Genomic DNA, 15,999 nt, shown 5'->3' with positions numbered 1-15,999 from the left:
CAGATGTTTCTCACATCAAGTAAAGATGCCTATCGTGCTGGACGACGTATCTATTCCACTTCTCGAAAGCAGCAAGGTTTGGACGTCTGTATCTTTTCCACTTCTTGAATGCATCAGCAAGAAAACCCTAGACGACGACGTGGTTCACAGAGCCCTCCTTTCATTTGGGGATAAAGACAGCGATGGATGCCTCTGCTCAGGTTTCATATACCTCCAAAGAATTCCAAAATGCTACCGTATTTTCGATTATATCGAGCCACGTTGATTGGCCGTCGATCCTTTACTCAACGAGTTGCATCAAAACCATTTCGTGTTTGATGTGTTGGCTAACTTTAGTCATGTAATATAGTATGCACTTAAATGCTCTAAATTGCTTGTGATCAGCAAAAATGCCTCTGGTGTCTCTGTCATATCGGTTTAGGACTGATCACTTTAGGACTATGATCCGGCTTGTTCTTGTTGGTAGCGATCAGCTCATTCCTGACATTAATCACTTTTAGTTGACTCCCAAGCTCGTCCGGGCTCGTTCCTCTGGGTCGATCAATTCGCATGTGTCTGCATCTCCTCACAGGGGCATCTGATTCATTTTTAATATGATCAATTTCATTAGAAACGGCATCATCGACATGCATTAATTTTGTACGCTCCGAAACTTATGAGATTTATCAAAATCCTTGAAAACTTATACAAGTAATCTATATCTTTATCATAATAAAATCATGTCCTTCAAATACAAATTGTTATTCCAAATGTCAACATATCAAAGATTTTGAAGCAGTAGAGGATTCTGATCAAGGATCAATATCCTCCTTAACAGCTTCCGTGCAATTCCCGTGCAAACTTCTGTGCGACAATGACCGGCGGAATCGCACTAGATAGGGCTTTGAAAGGGACCTCACGTTAGAAAAGAATAGCAAAATCTTGATGGTAAATCGATATAAATATCCCTAAAGCATAATATCTTGAAATTGTCATTATTTGGCCAGTACGTGCTTGTGTTGTTTTTCCTATCAATTCAGATTCACAAAATTGTCGAACGATGTTTCTCAAAATGATTATGTGCGAGTAAAATGATTCTGGCCTAACTTGTCTTAGCTAATTAATTTAATCTAGCTTTGTCCTTGCATGAGCTTTGCTCATCGTTTGTACAGCGATAGGAAAGAAAAGAAGATAGGGTTGGGGTTGCAAATTTGCATGGTGATGCTCTGTCAAATAATAGATGAAAAAAAAATACTTGGGAGATGGGAGATGCCATCTTAGTTCATCCTTTTGAGTTCTTAGAGTGAGTATCGAATAATTTATTGAAAGTGATACGATGAGAATTTCAATCAAAGCGTAACGAAAATAATTGGCATGAAAGTGAGAGAACATAAAATTCTAAATTCCGTCGTCAGCTGAAACAAATCAACAATGCTGATGATATCTTACCTTATCATTGATAAGTTACTCATATAGCAAGTGCGCAAGGCCGATGACTCCGGTGACAGGTGAGCTCGGCCATTGGAGACGAGCAACCCCCGCACGGATCATTGGAGAGGAGCGAAGTTGGATTCGATCAAGCAATGAGCAAAGAGACTCTTGATGATGTGTGAGGATGAAGGAGGACATGATGTGCGAACAAAACGACACATGCAGAGTAGGATTATCTGGACTTCGGTTAAAATGGGTTAAAATTGAGGTTACTAAACTGATTCATATATGCTTTATTTTTTGCGCTTTAATTTATTCTCAATTCAATTTAGTTTGTTTTACAAAAAAAAAATACAAGTTACCCGTACCGAATTGGCCACATTAAATCGGACTCACAAAAAGGGTTCGGAATCCATTTTGCTGGCTCTGCTTATCAAGTGTATTAAGTACGGACAAATCAGATGACTTGATTGAACATAGTAAAATGTTCAAGGACCTAATTGCACAAATGGCAAACGTCAAAGAGGCCAAACTAAGATTTCTCGCCTCTGTTTTCCCCACTACTGCTCGCATTTCTGCAGCTCCACCGCCTCCAGGAGGAGCCGCAGGCGAGATGGCGCGCAGCATCTCGCGGTCGCCGTCGCACCGGAGGAGGCGCTCCCGGTCGCCGGTGAGCCACCGCCACAGCCGCCGGAGCCGGCGAGAGAGGAGCCGCTCGCCCTATACCAATTCACACTCCAGGTCCCTCTCTCCTCCCTCTCTAGCAGAAAGCGCTCGTCGATTCGACCTTTCGAAGATCGGCGCTCTCGAAGAAAATTTCCTCCAAAATCGAATCTTTTCTTCCCCCATCGCCTTTGAAGCCGGAGACCATGTCGATTTCGTTACTAGAGGCCGCCGTGTTCCTCCGTGTTTGTCTTCGTGGTCTGCCGGATGATAAAGATAGAGTCTTTCTTTGTGCAGTAGAAGGAGCCGTTCGGGTTCTTCGCGTCGCCGCAGAAGCCGTTCCTCATCCTATAGGCGGCGCAAAAGTCGGTCGCCGACGCCTAGGCGGCATAGGAGGCAGAGAAGTCCTAGCAGCTCGTTGTCTCCCCCACCCAAGTCTCTCAGTCCGAGTCCTGCACCGGCGGAGCCGCCGGTTGTCACTGAGAAGCTGAAGAGAGAAGAGGACGAGAAGAAAAGGTGCTTACGGCTTTTGGAGATTGTTTACCTGCTTTCATGAATTTCGATTGCAAATGCTACCTGGATTTCCTTTCTTGATCTTATGCCTTGTCGTTTAGTTTAATAATTTGTCTGTTGTGGATGGTATAAATTTCTGACCCTGTAGTCTTAGCTTATGCTGCTGATGTATGTCTAATAGAAGTGGGATGTGGTTATATTTTCCATTAACAATGGAATATCATGAACATGTTAACATCTAAGTACAGAGCAAGTATAGAAATTATGAAAATTTGCAAGTACACTACTATAAACACTACACTGGTAAACAAAACATATCCTCAACTGTATTTATATGTGAATGAAGATGCGGAGAACTGGCGCAACTAGAAAGAAAAACCTGAAAGTTGGTTGATGAACCTGTTAGTTTTGATTGAGTCACCATTCATTCATGTGGAGATGATAATTTGCATCTGCTGCTGGTAGAGGCCATCAGAGCATGCCATCACTATTTAAGCAGAGTAGTGTCCATGGGGCGGCAACTTAGAGGAAGCTTCCTAGTGTGAATTACACTAAAACAATAACATGGGATTTTATTGCGTAATTGATAATAATTTATATGGTGACAACAAGAGAGTGGTCTTCCAAAGCAAATTTTGCTTTCATTCACTGTAAAAGTTGATACTGGTTTTTTTAGGACGATTTACTTACATCAAGGTGTTCAGTATGCAGTTATAAGTAAATTAGCTGCTGTTCGTGTTTTCTAGGAATTTTGGATTGTCTTGACTGCATGCTAGGTATATGAATATGATTGTTTTTGTGTGCCACAGGTTTCTTTACATTCTTCTGTGTTGGCTAATTTGAAGGAAGCAACCCAGATTGCATCTTGTTAGCTTTGATGATGAATTGGGGGCCCCCATATATCTTCTAATTCCAATGAAACTTCATGTGTGATGGACCAGAATATTTTCTGACAGGCATGCTGGTCGGCATAAGATTAATTTACCATGTGATGTCGTATGATTTTCATGTACAAGGGTGATCCAAATATGGTTTTGCTCGGCGCAATTGCTGTTTTCTATTTGGCTATGGAAGGTTATTTTGCCTTTACCCTGTGGCTTCTGTTACATTTTATGATGAATATGGAAATTCTTCACATTTCAATTGTTTGCATGTGCTTTCAGGCTTCAACACGAGGCAGAATTGAAGTTGTTGGAGGAGGAAACTGCTAAAAGACTGGAGGAAGAGATTCGGAAAAATGTAGAGGAGAAGTTGAACTCTGAGGAAGTTAAGTTAGAAATAGAGAGGCGGACAGAAGAAGCTCGGAAGAAATTGTTTGGAGACGTTGCAGCTCAACTTGAAAAAGAAAAGGAAGCTGCTTTAATGGAGGCTAGACAAAAGGAAGTAAGGATATCGGACATTTCACAGATACTGACCTTTCTGATTTTCATCGAGTGGCTACTGAAACTTTGTGTCGTCAGCTTTGTTTTTATTTTTTGTGGGTCATCCACCTAATATAGTAAGGCGAAATTCTTATATCCATTTGAGAAACAGAACAGAAAAATACCTGAATCATAATTTCTAGTACAAAGACTTTTTGCTTGGGATTTTCTTTGTGGATGCGCTCGCTTTTTTTTTTCCCCTTAAAGCTTTGTTGTCTCAAATTTCTGCAACTTTAAGTTTTGAAGAAAGCTATATCAGTTTGGAAAGCAATGGCGTGGCTGGAAAATTCACTTAGTCAAGGACGGCACAGGAGCTGTAGCTAGAAATTGACAGATTCTTTTTGCTCACTCTTTTTAGAGAAGAAGGGGGTCTATGGTAAAACGTTTTTCTGATTGTCATGGTGGTGGTGTTCTCAATTTGTGTTAGTGGGGTTGTGAATTTGAGATTCGCTAAAATAAGAATTGGCTAAACTACCATAAGCGTAGGACTGGAATGCATTAGGATGCCTACATATGGCATGGACATTAGGACTGTTTTGCTGCTCTGAGTCATCATAAAAATCGAAGGGAATGCTTCTTTCGTTTTTCTTGGATTAGCTTAACGGTGACCTTTAGTATTCTCCGACTCTCCTCCTGTGTGTGGTTCCTGTACCTGCTCTACGGATGGAGTTGAATGAGAAACCACACAGATTAAGAGGGGTCGGAAAGGCACTCAATCCTGACAACAAAGAGTTAAAACAAATGAACTAAGGAGGCTTTTTTGTCCTGCTCTATTAACTCTAGTTGTTACATCATGTGCTAATCATCAAGCGGTGATGGTTTAATTTCTTTTCAACTTGCCCAGGCACAAGCTCGTAAAGAGAGAGAGGAGCTTGACCGGATGCTAGAAGAGAACAAGAGGAGGGTGGAAGAGTCGCAGAGAAGGGAGGCTTTGGAGCAACAACGGAAGGAGGAGGAGCGGCATCGTGAATTGGAGCTAATTCAAAGGCAGAAGGAAGAAGCTGCTCGAAGAAAAAAGTTGGAAGAGGAAGAAGAACGAGCAAAGCAAATGAACTTGTCTGGTAAAAACAAGTCTCGGCCAAAAGTGTCATTCGGTTCATGAGCGTCATTCTCATGTTCGTGCACCTCCTTTTTTAATTGGGATGATGACCAGCCCTTAACCAGAGCTAGTTGTATGGAAGTAGATGGTTGTCGATCCTGTCAGGTCTTCTTAGTTTAAAAACTGGCCTTTGTATTTGGTATAGAGGAACTGCATCTTCGGCCATTCGACTTAGATGAAGAGATTTGATAATCTTCCTGAGTAACTTTTGTACCGTCTTATATATTATATGTCACGAGAAGTTTTAATTCGATTCTACATGGTTTCCATTGTTTCTTGGTCGTATCCTAACGTCTTACTTTGCAAGCATCATTCACTGCAAAGAATTCTCAAACCAGATATGATCATCCCATTCCCTTTTCTATGGATTTGGACTCCCCTGGAACTGGTTTGGCTACTGTAATGCATATCTGATATGTGGGGATCAAGGCAATGCACGAGTGAAATATTATACTTATCGCTTTCAAACGATTTACAATGATGGAACGATTGAATTGCTTCACTGCCATGTTACAACTATGGCTTAAATCAAATCAGAGAAAAATCCAGTTTAATACCACTATCACGAAACTGGACACATATCCGATCACGTGCAATATATGGTTATCAAGGATATCTTCAAATCTCAACAATAATATCCTAGGAAGATTTCTTCAACAGAACGCTATAAGCGAATGGAGAATGCAAATGGTGTGTTTTCCAAGCGTCGAGATCTCTCGACTCTCTTAGATCACAATAATCATGCCTGCATGATAAAAGACGATTTAAGATTACGGTCTTACGTCAAATGCTATGAGAATAGCACTGGAATCGACCCAATTAATTCCCAGTAATTGGTGATTATTGCAGAAGCGGTTGAAGTAGTAGAATTCTCTACTTAAAAGAAATCTCTTCCATTGCCATTTGGCCAGATGATGTCCTTATTTTTCTACGGGAAGATGGATAATGTGTAAACTGGGGGGACCATCGTCCGAGTGAGGTGAATAAAATAATTATCTCCGGATTGAGAAGTTTAGTCAAATTTAGCCGAGCTATATGGACCGACGATTTGGTGGGAAGAAGGTCGTGGAATGTCCATTGCTGAACTCATCAAAACCTATAATGTCATGACCGAGTTTATTATATTAATAGCATTTGTCAAAGTGGCAAAAATAGTAACCTACGTAAGGAATGAAGCTATACATCTTGTCATGTTTGAAAGTACTAAAAATATATCGCCTGAAACCGAGGTGAGGTTAAGCCATTTGCTTAGCTCTCCTTGAGTTGGTAATAATAGTAACCTACGTTAGGAACGAAGCTATATATTTTGTCATGTTTGAAAGAACTAAAAATATATCGCCTGAAACCGAGGTGAGGTTAAGCCATTTGCTTAGCTCTCCTTGAGTTGGCAGTAATAGTAACCTACGTAAGGAATGAAGCTATACATCTTGTCATGTTTGAAAGTACTAAAAATATATTGCCTGAAACCGAGGTGAGGTTAAGCCATTTGCTTAGCTCTCCTTGAGTTAGTCCACCCACCACCACCTTTCCCCTCCATTTGTTTTTATCATGTTATGATGACATGACATGCATTGGTGAGAAAGATAAATCCCCCATCTTAATTTACACCATCAGTAGACCTAATATTTTAATAACATGCACATATCCATGTACATGAGGCACATACGTTTCAATTGCTGACATATATATAAATATATTTATACCTATACATAAAGTGCTCAACAATGATAAAAGACCCAACGAAGAGGACGTAAAGCAGAGCAGATGGGAGTCCAACAAGCCGAGAAAGAGAAGCGTGTGAGAATGATGAAACTTGGCTCACAAAAATTGCTTTGATCTCATTTTCCTCAACCACCGCGCAAGAAAGACCCGGCAATAGCTGCGATTATAAGGGCGATATCTCAACTTCCATTGAAGGTTGGTACCCTCTCTCACAGTGTCCACTTGTACTTTTAGGCCTCCTCCATCACGATCTTCTCAAGTGCTAATCATCCTCCAATTCCCTCCCTCTTCTTCCTCTTCTTCTTCTTCTTCTTCTTCTTCAATTCGTAGATCCTTATTCTCTCCTCCATTTTCGATGGAAACATTCTTTTAGCACGTTTAGTTCCATCTGGCAATCTAATACATACAAGACCATCTTTCACTGCCCACCCTTTATATATAGCTCGCCAAGACCTTTCCATCACCAACCCCACTACCTCTTTTATTCTCACTCTCTCTTTGGACTTCTGCAAAATCGAGCCATGGCTTCATTGAACTCGCTTCTATCTTCTGTGTTCCTAGTTTTAGCCATATTTGCTTCCCTCGCGTCACCGTCTTTCTCGACATCAAGACGAGCCCTTGGCAGCAAGGAAGCTAAGCAAATTGGATTTAGGGTGACCCTAAAGCATGTAGATCATGGGAAGAACTTCACCAAGTTCGAACGTCTACAGCGTGCGATGAAGCGCGGAAAGAGTCGCTTGCAGAGGCTAAATGCCATGGTCCTGGCGGCTGGGGATAGCACCGAACTGGCGTCTCCGATCCATGCGGGGAATGGAGAATTCCTCATGCAATTGTCAATTGGCACGCCCGCGGATAGCTTCTCGGCGATCGTCGACACAGGGAGCGACCTTATATGGACTCAGTGCAAGCCGTGCACGCAGTGTTTCGATCAGTCAACGCCGATTTTCGACCCGAAGAAGTCCTCCACTTTCTCCAAGCTCGGGTGCTCCAGCCAACTTTGTGAGGCCCTACCAACTTCGTCCTGCGGAACCGACGGGTGCGAGTACTTATACACCTATGGCGATTACTCTTCAACACAAGGTATCCTGGCCTACGATACCTTCACGTTCGCGGATTCGGTTTCTGTCCCCAAAGTTGGGTTCGGGTGCGGCGAGGACAACGAGGGAAGCGGGTTCGACCAGGGGGCGGGCCTAGTTGGCCTCGGGCGTGGCCCCTTGTCCTTGGTCTCGCAACTTGGTGTGCCCAAATTCTCCTACTGCTTGACATCAATTGATGACACTGCAACAAGCAAGCTCTTGTTGGGAAGTCAAGCAACAAGCGGGAACCTCTCGACAAAGGCAATGAAAACCACCCCATTAATCAAGAACCCTTTACAACCTTCCTTTTACTATCTTTCTCTTGAAGGCATCTCCGTGGGTGACACTCTCTTGCCCATCAAGAAATCCACTTTTGCCTTGCAAAGTGATGGGAGCGGCGGCGTAATCATAGACTCCGGCACAACCATCACATACATTGAGGAGAGTGCTTTTGATCTGGTTAAAAAGGAGTTCAAGTCCCAAACCAAGCTCACCGTCGATGACTCGGGCTCGGCGGGGCTCGACCTTTGCTTCAAGCTGCCCTCGGACTCGAGCCAGGTCGAGGTGCCCAAGCTGATCTTCCATTTCGAAGGCGCGGATTTGGATCTGCCGGGGGAGAACTACATGATCGCGGATTCGACCGTGGGATTGGTTTGCTTGGCCATGGGGAGTTCAAGTGGCATGTCCATCTTTGGGAACGTCCAGCAACAGGACACGATGGTGATCCATGACCTCGCGAAGGAAACTTTGTCTTTCCTTCCCACAAAATGCGACAAATTGTGAGTTGAGATGTGCGTGATCAATACTTGCACTATACTTATGTTTGTTTGTGCTGCTTTGATTACATTTGGAGGTATTACATTTTATGAGTGCTAATCAATTGATCAGTCAATAAAAGATCATTTTCTCACAAATGTTGTCAATGGTATATTATACGATATTGTGTGGTGCCTATGATTCGATATTGGTATGGACTATGATTATGAGCGTGGTTGGTAATTTGTTAAGCTTCCCAAGAAAGTTCATTTTCTATGATTTCCTTATTAACTAAGTCAAAGTTTCAATTCTTGACGTGTGGAGTGTAATTTAAGGTGTTGCTCACCTGCCGCAAGACCTTGTCTCTCTATCAATTGCGTCATACGTCAAGATCACTTCCACCTTTAAAGTAAAGAAATGATTCGATAAACTTACCGAGAAAATTTTGTATCGTAGGAATATCGTAATAATGTCAAACTTCTACACACAAACCCTAATCTATGCGAAATGAAACATCTCAAAATATAATAAGATGTTGGATGAGTCATCAACTTATTTTCTACTATCCAAAAAACCGTAAATCTGAAAAGAATATATTGATTATTTAAGCGTAATCTTTTTCTTATTATGCTTTAGTTAACCGATTGAATCAACATTATACTGATTTGATAAATCATTAAAATGATCTTGCCTCGGCCAAAGGCTAGCATAATTTCGTTAGTTGCTTCTTTAACACTTGATATTCTTTGGAGATATCAAATCATTGTAGATAGAAAAATGGATTATAACAATAAGCAGCTCATCAAGAAAAACTTTTTTGGTATGTTCACCTTTTTGGCAACAAGAAAAAACCAAAAGCTTGGCATTCTCTCTCTATCTATCCAAGGGATGCCCTAGCTAGCCCATCACCACTAGCTCGGGCTAGTGTTGTAGTCACCTTTCAATGGCTCACTTCCCGTTGTGCGATGGGTTTCTACCTCCCGCGCCTATTGCTTCTCGGCCCGTCTGAGACAACTCCTTCATTGGTTAATACCAGAAGAAAAAGACCCAATTTTGAAATCCCTTCTCTCCCACTTAACATATCAGAATGCACTCTTGTTAGAGAGAGAGAGAGAGAGAGAGAGAGAGAGAGGCGCTTCCGCAGAGTCTTAACTCCTTTCACTTCTCTTCAACAGGATATATTCACTAAATTCATAATAAAGGAATAAAAATATTTCTTTCAAAATTGTGATCAACCCCAACAAGATGGCCTGGGCACCTTTTATCCCAAGAGGGACGGGAAGGCTGCACAAGCACAGGCAAAGCATAGACTTGCTCTGGACATGGAAAAATTAAAACCTAGTTATACCTGGCTATGATTAGAATATGTTTGTCACCTAACATTCACAGTAAGATGGAAAAGAATCCAGTTACAGATGAGTTATTTGAAAAGCGAAATTTCTAAATAATCCCGCATAAAAAGAGCAATGGTTTATCGAATTGAAGTTCCAACTTGAATATGGTTCGATTTACTAATATATTGTCCAGACAAGATTATGCGAAATAGAGAATCATATAATTTATGTGTATTTCATAACCACACTGTTATATGGTACATCAATTTGGACGTAAATCCTCCATCTTGCACATTGCTCCAGTTATTGTCAAAACCTATTTCAACCGATGATGAGTACCTCATTCGACTATATTAATTAACTATATATGGAGTTGCCTTAGGGATTTTGTCCCTAGCATTCATTTGAAGCAACGCTGTCTTTACATACGCCATGCGCCCAGTTCTTTTCTTTGAATCTAAACTAAGCAAAACAAGGATGGACGGTACAAGAAAAATTCCATTTCTGACTCGAATAGTTCTGGGATAGTAGTCTTGGCAAGACAGCATCATAAGATATCCATGTTCCCTCACCCTAGGAAATCAACTAAACCGGCCTCTAGAAATGACGAAGAACATGCAAACGAGCGATAAATTAGGTCGAAACGGGCTGCAACAGTGAGCTTATCCTCGAAATGTGGATGGTCCATAGTTCTTTCGACTCAAAAGTAGTTCCGGACGATGAAACGAAGGAAGACCAGATTCCCGTTATGGGCCAGCCTATTGGAGCTCCTTACTGATTTCATCCAATCAAAAGCTACGGACATTTAGAAAGCCATGGAACGCGAATTCCTGCCGTGGGATGTGCCAGCATGCGCTTGCACGTCAATCTAATTCATAGATCAGCTAATCCCTGAAGGTTGATCCACTTTCTCTACATTGGTCTGGCTAACTTGAGTTCCCAGTTGAGAATATCGGATCATTAAGTCAATCAGTCTCTCTCCAGTAGTCGAGTAGTCACACCTAATGATAGCATAGTGAAAGTAAGGCTGATTCAGCCTTTTGCAAATCCGATGATATCATACTATAGAGAAATGGCTGAGTTTAGCTTGCCCAGTGGATCGAGTGCGCAACAGTTCTAAGCCCAGGTGATCCATTAGCAATATCTTAACTCGTCTCATGTTGTCAATTAAATCGCTTTGAATTCGTCAATTTTCCTGTTTTTTCCGACCCTTTTGTAAGATTAATTGACAGCGATCTTAAAATGATAATCACCTCTTAGCATGCGTGCCTAGTTGCTATTTTATATTATATTTCCTATCATTAGTCACTTATGAAGAGATTATTCATAATCAATACTTGTGCTTGTCTGAGATTATATTTTTTTCTCAAAGAAAAATATATGAAACGACTATGGCTCCGTTTGGGAACTACTTTCCAAGGGGTATTAAGGCAAAACTAGCATTTGCAAGGTTGAAAGCCCAAGGCAGGTTCCGAGGCTGCCTTGGGTTTTCAGCATTTTCAGAATGCCTTGTGCCATTGTTCACCTCTACTGTTCATCTTCTTCTCCAGCGGTGTGGCTGATCAGAGATGAGCTTGAGAGGCCGACGAGGTCATAGCTGAGGTTGGCGAGGTCGCGGCGACCGTCACCAGCTAGTTGCATGACCCCGGCGAGTCGCGGCAACCGCTCGCGAGTCTCGGCGACCGCTCGTGAGTCGCGTCGCCGTGACCTAGCTCTAGGTCGTAGGACCTTAGGCGTGACCCATATCTGGGTTGCTGGAGGTCGCGTGACCTCACAACGATCGGCGCGACCCGGGGTTGGGTCGCCGCAAGGTTCTGCGACCTCCGGCAGACCTAGATCTGGGTTGGGCGACCTCCATGAAGGGCTTTGGGGGTCGCCCAACCCCAAGTGACCCTAGCCGGAGGTCACCCGACTCTAGGTGGCCCTCGCTGGTCATCTCCGAGGGTTGCCTGAGGCTGTAGGCGGCTACTTGCCTTGCCGGCAAACTCTTTTAATTTTTTTTGATAATTTTTTTTTTTTTTTTTTTATTAATCACCAAAGTCCTTTGTAAATGTAATCTTTCCAAACACTATTTTACTTAAATGTACTTCATAATGTGCTTTCAAATTACAATTTACCAAACACAATTTGCATTTTGGAAATTTTTTTAACTCAAAGTCTTTTGCATTTTCTCAAAAGTTTTCTCCAAAAGTCCAACTAAATGCACCCTATATGTAAATGCTTGTACCATTTTCTTGAGGTTCTTTTACATAGACATTCTTGACAAACAAAACTCTGCTCTAACTTTTCTCCTTAAATGGAAGGAGATTACATATGCTAGTTCATAATATTTGTTAATATACCACATAAAGATGTTGTAACATGTAGGATATCATTAGACAAAGTATATTAACTGAAATAACATAAACCGAAAATTGAGCAGAGTCAAAATGAAATCTAGGTAGGTCAAGGATGGTCCCCAAACCACCGCTTAAGGGATGTGATGCTTGTGGGTGTCAAATCTCTAATATTCTCGCTCTGTCTCTCTGTCTCTCTGTAACTGGTGCCGACCCAAACGAGTGACCGAAGTGAGTGAGAGGTACTAGTTTTCGCAATCGACGAATTGACAGGATCCTCAATTCATGGTTTACATGAAAGTCTCCTGCCTGATTAGCCCTTCTTTTCAGAACCGAAAGTACGCCCCACATAGTACAAAAGAAAATCCACTCTTTCCGGCCTCACCGATCTCGGACCGAGAGAGTGCGTGTCGTTCGTTCAAGTCTCCATTCAAAATAGTCTTCATCTTCTTCTTCTTCTCCTCTTCGTGGTTAAATGATGGTCGGCATCAGAAAAGGCGACAGATATTTTCGTCCTTTCCAATATGATTCTGATATTCAAGAGGAAAAAAGTGGTCTCATTACCAAATTTATGTTGGGTAAGACTTTGACGGACCAATGCTTCTAAATCCTTCTTTATAGATTTCGGCCAATGGGGTCTTGCACTATGTGCATGCATAGTCATTGGCACATATTGAGGAAGTGGGATTTGCTCTAGTAAACCATGCACGCTGATCCATTGAATGAGAGCTTTCTGTGTGGACCAAAAAGAGGGCACGCGACGCATCGTGCCCCTTTGAGTTAGGCTTTATGTGAGATCCGTACCTCTTAAGGGTTTAGTATGCATTGGCTGCAAATCCATTCGTAAGTTTGACACATGGACACTTACTAATCACTGGCTCCTTTTTTTTTTTTTTAATAAGGTAATCATCGGCTCTTTTGTTTTTACATAGAACCCTAATCGTACATTCATCGAGATTCATCATGGACACTTACTAACCACATATTAAACATTGCTTTTCAACACTGGAAATTACGAACTAATTAGAGAAGTCACTAATTAGAAATGGGTTGAAAAAACCTAAATTTATATATATTTCAATGCCATCTAGGTATATTTGTTTATTAACATAAATTTATGGTATTTTATGTCACAAAAAAGTTTAGAATATGTGTGCCACAGTGGGCATAATTTAAAATTGTTTGTGGTATTAACCCTATTACAAATTACTAATTCACGCATACTTCCTTTAGTAACATGAAAGATACTAGTCAGGTGACAAACTTAGTTAGTCTAATCACTTAATATATGGATTGTTGCCATGTGGACGGGTATCTTAAAATTAAATAATTTATTATCGGCAATCGTTAATAATCCTTCTATTTGTTCAGTAGCTTTTCTTATCAAACCCTAAGTTTCGCCATTTTAGCGTACGAAACGAATGAGCAAGAGCCACTTTTTGTGGCACAAAAATAGTGGGAGTCAGAATATGTCAGAACAGAATTTGGAAAAGAATCCTTTTTGCCTCCTTCAAAAATGAAAAAAGAAGAGTAAATTAGATCCCACGAGGTTGGATCTTCCACCAATTGCAAGAAGGCCGGTCGAATTTTGAGAAATTGTTTGGCACCGACCAGTTATATATATATATACCCTCAACAAAAGATAGAAGAATATAACTTATTCATGCTAAGATTTTCTTCGCATCTTTCTGTTTGGTTATTTTGTGAAGTAAATGCAATACATACATACATACATACATACATACATACATACATACATACATACATTCTGACAAAGCAGATCCAACCCACTTTCAATCTCGAATTTTGGCCAAAATAATTTTTTTGGTGGATATCCAAAGAATATTACTCATATTCCTGTAATAATTAATGAAACCATAACTTAAAACATCCATGCGAAAAATCATGTAATCGAATAAATCCCCTCATTGATTTTCAATCTAAACTAATTCTGCCTCATCCACAATAATTTAAGTTAACTTCCTACAATTGTCAAATCACATTTTTCTTCCTTTCTCAACCGTATATGCCCCTTTTCCTAGATGTTGTAGTGTTATTCCTATTCATAACTTGTCTTTAATTCATAAAATTCTTGTTAGTTGTGCAATTTGATCCATAAAATACAACACCAAAAATTAGTTTCCAAATGATAGAGAGCCAAAAAGAGAGAGAGAGAGAGAGAGAAGAGAGAGAAAAGAAGAAACAAGTGTGACACGAACTAAACCCTTCCAATATGAAATTTAAATAAATTCTCATGATTTGTAACTTTTAAACTAGATTTGTCAAAATGGGTCACAAACCCATTTCTTAACTCATATGTGATGATCTGAGTTGTTATATATGTTAGTTATATTTGATAAATGAGTCCTAATGAGTTTGAATATAATATGGATGCTAATATGAATCATAAATGAGTTTGCAATTTATTTAAACTCAATCCACATTTACAACTCTCTTTTCATTCTCTATTGCCCTTATTTACTCATTCTACACTATCACTTGGTTTGGTTATGGGTCTTCCTAGATTTGGTTCAAAATGGAATTATTTTAATAATATTGGTTGAATTGGATATGAGTCGCTACATTATATTGCATGAAAATTGATCAAAAATGGTTAAATGAATCTATTTGGGTTAGATCATTCTCAATATGACCACACGTTTGACCATTTTATTTTGCACAACCCAAAATTGACCGACTGAATTAAATACCCAAATTGGACCCAAAAAATAAATAAATTAAATACCCATAGGAAAGCATGGTGAATGAGACAAATCCTCATTACAAAGTCACAGCCCCAACCCAGAGAGAGAGAGAGAGAGAGAGAGAGAGAGAGATGATAAGAAAAGGGTGATGTGTGGATCACAAAGATTTAAAGAGCGTGCAGGCATTTCTGGGGAATCAAAAGGAGAGTGCGCCACTACCGACCAATGGCCGGTGAGTCATGACTCCATAAAATCGATACATCAATATGTATACACATAGACGACCACATCATTATCAACTTCATTATTAATCACCACATTTGTTGTCCAAGGCACTTTAGCATGGTCCCATCCCCCCATTCCTTTCCCCTCCTATTGCCCCTTTGAAAATCTAACCAAATCTTGGCTCGACAGAGATTGAAAGCATTGACCCATCTCCTCCTTCCACTTGCTGCTTTCTTTCCTCTCTTTAAATTATGGAAAACTCAGGCAAATAGAAAGGTCTATGTCAAGAGAATTCAAAAGGGGAAAAGCAAGGTCTTGCTAATTCAAAAGACTTTTAACTTTAGGACGCTCGTATCCGGCCTACCCGCCTGCCCCGTTGATTCTTCGTCTTTCCAAATCATGCCAGCAAAAAACCGGTTGTAATTGCATCATCTTTAGATCTTTACATGGGTGCTATTCCTTAATTTTATAGAGATATGACACTATTTGTGAGGTCCATTGGTCGACTAGCCCCAAATTTCTGGAAGGGACAACTTGACCACTTTGCTAGGTCGGTTTTGCTGTCACTCATATCAAGAGTTTAATATGTGATGGATATGGATGACTATATCAAGATAAGGGAGTCTTAATTTCTAGGACTAATTTATATCTTCTTTAACCTAAGTTTTCATTTCACAAGTTAGATTTTCAAACATTTATATCCCCAAGAACTGGAATGTTGAAGACGAAACGTATATAT

The 15,999-nt window shown here is 40.6% G+C and overlaps 2 protein-coding genes across 2 annotated transcripts; both read left to right on the top strand.

Annotated features, from left to right (window-relative positions):
- The first annotated feature begins 1,947 nt into the window (after positions 1 to 1,947).
- Positions 1,948 to 5,364, top strand: LOC104415966 (uncharacterized protein At1g10890). Its single transcript, XM_010027406.3, has 4 exons — positions 1,948 to 2,151; positions 2,371 to 2,589; positions 3,750 to 3,969; positions 4,852 to 5,364. Exons 1-4 carry the CDS (start codon positions 2,024 to 2,026, stop codon positions 5,107 to 5,109), a joined length of 825 nt encoding a protein of 274 aa, XP_010025708.1. The 5' UTR covers positions 1,948 to 2,023; the 3' UTR covers positions 5,110 to 5,364.
- Positions 5,365 to 7,038: 1,674 nt separating this feature from the next.
- On the top strand, positions 7,039 to 8,905 carry LOC104415967 (aspartic proteinase nepenthesin-1). The gene has a single exon (XM_010027407.3). It carries the CDS (start codon positions 7,350 to 7,352, stop codon positions 8,685 to 8,687), a length of 1,338 nt encoding a protein of 445 aa, XP_010025709.2. The 5' UTR covers positions 7,039 to 7,349; the 3' UTR covers positions 8,688 to 8,905.
- The last annotated feature ends 7,094 nt before the right edge of the window (positions 8,906 to 15,999 follow it).

The sequence above is a fragment of the Eucalyptus grandis genome, chromosome 8, assembly GCF_016545825.1.
Source record: "Eucalyptus grandis isolate ANBG69807.140 chromosome 8, ASM1654582v1, whole genome shotgun sequence".
Lineage (NCBI taxonomy): Eukaryota > Viridiplantae > Streptophyta > Magnoliopsida > Myrtales > Myrtaceae > Eucalyptus > Eucalyptus grandis.
This window is presented reverse-complemented; position numbering and strand designations above follow the sequence as displayed.

Bases quoted from the DNA above. Each gene is read 5' to 3' on its own strand.
- LOC104415966 (XM_010027406.3), top strand. From the start codon at position 2,024: ATGGCGCGCAGCATCTCGCGGTCGCCGTCGCACCGGAGGAGGCGCTCC. The intron at 2,590-3,749 runs GTGCTTACGGCT...ATGTGCTTTCAG, and splicing joins GAAGAGGACGAGAAGAAAAG to GCTTCAACACGAGGCAGAAT. The intron at 3,970-4,851 runs GTAAGGATATCG...CAACTTGCCCAG, and splicing joins TGGAGGCTAGACAAAAGGAA to GCACAAGCTCGTAAAGAGAG.
- LOC104415967 (XM_010027407.3), top strand. From the start codon at position 7,350: ATGGCTTCATTGAACTCGCTTCTATCTTCTGTGTTCCTAGTTTTAGCC.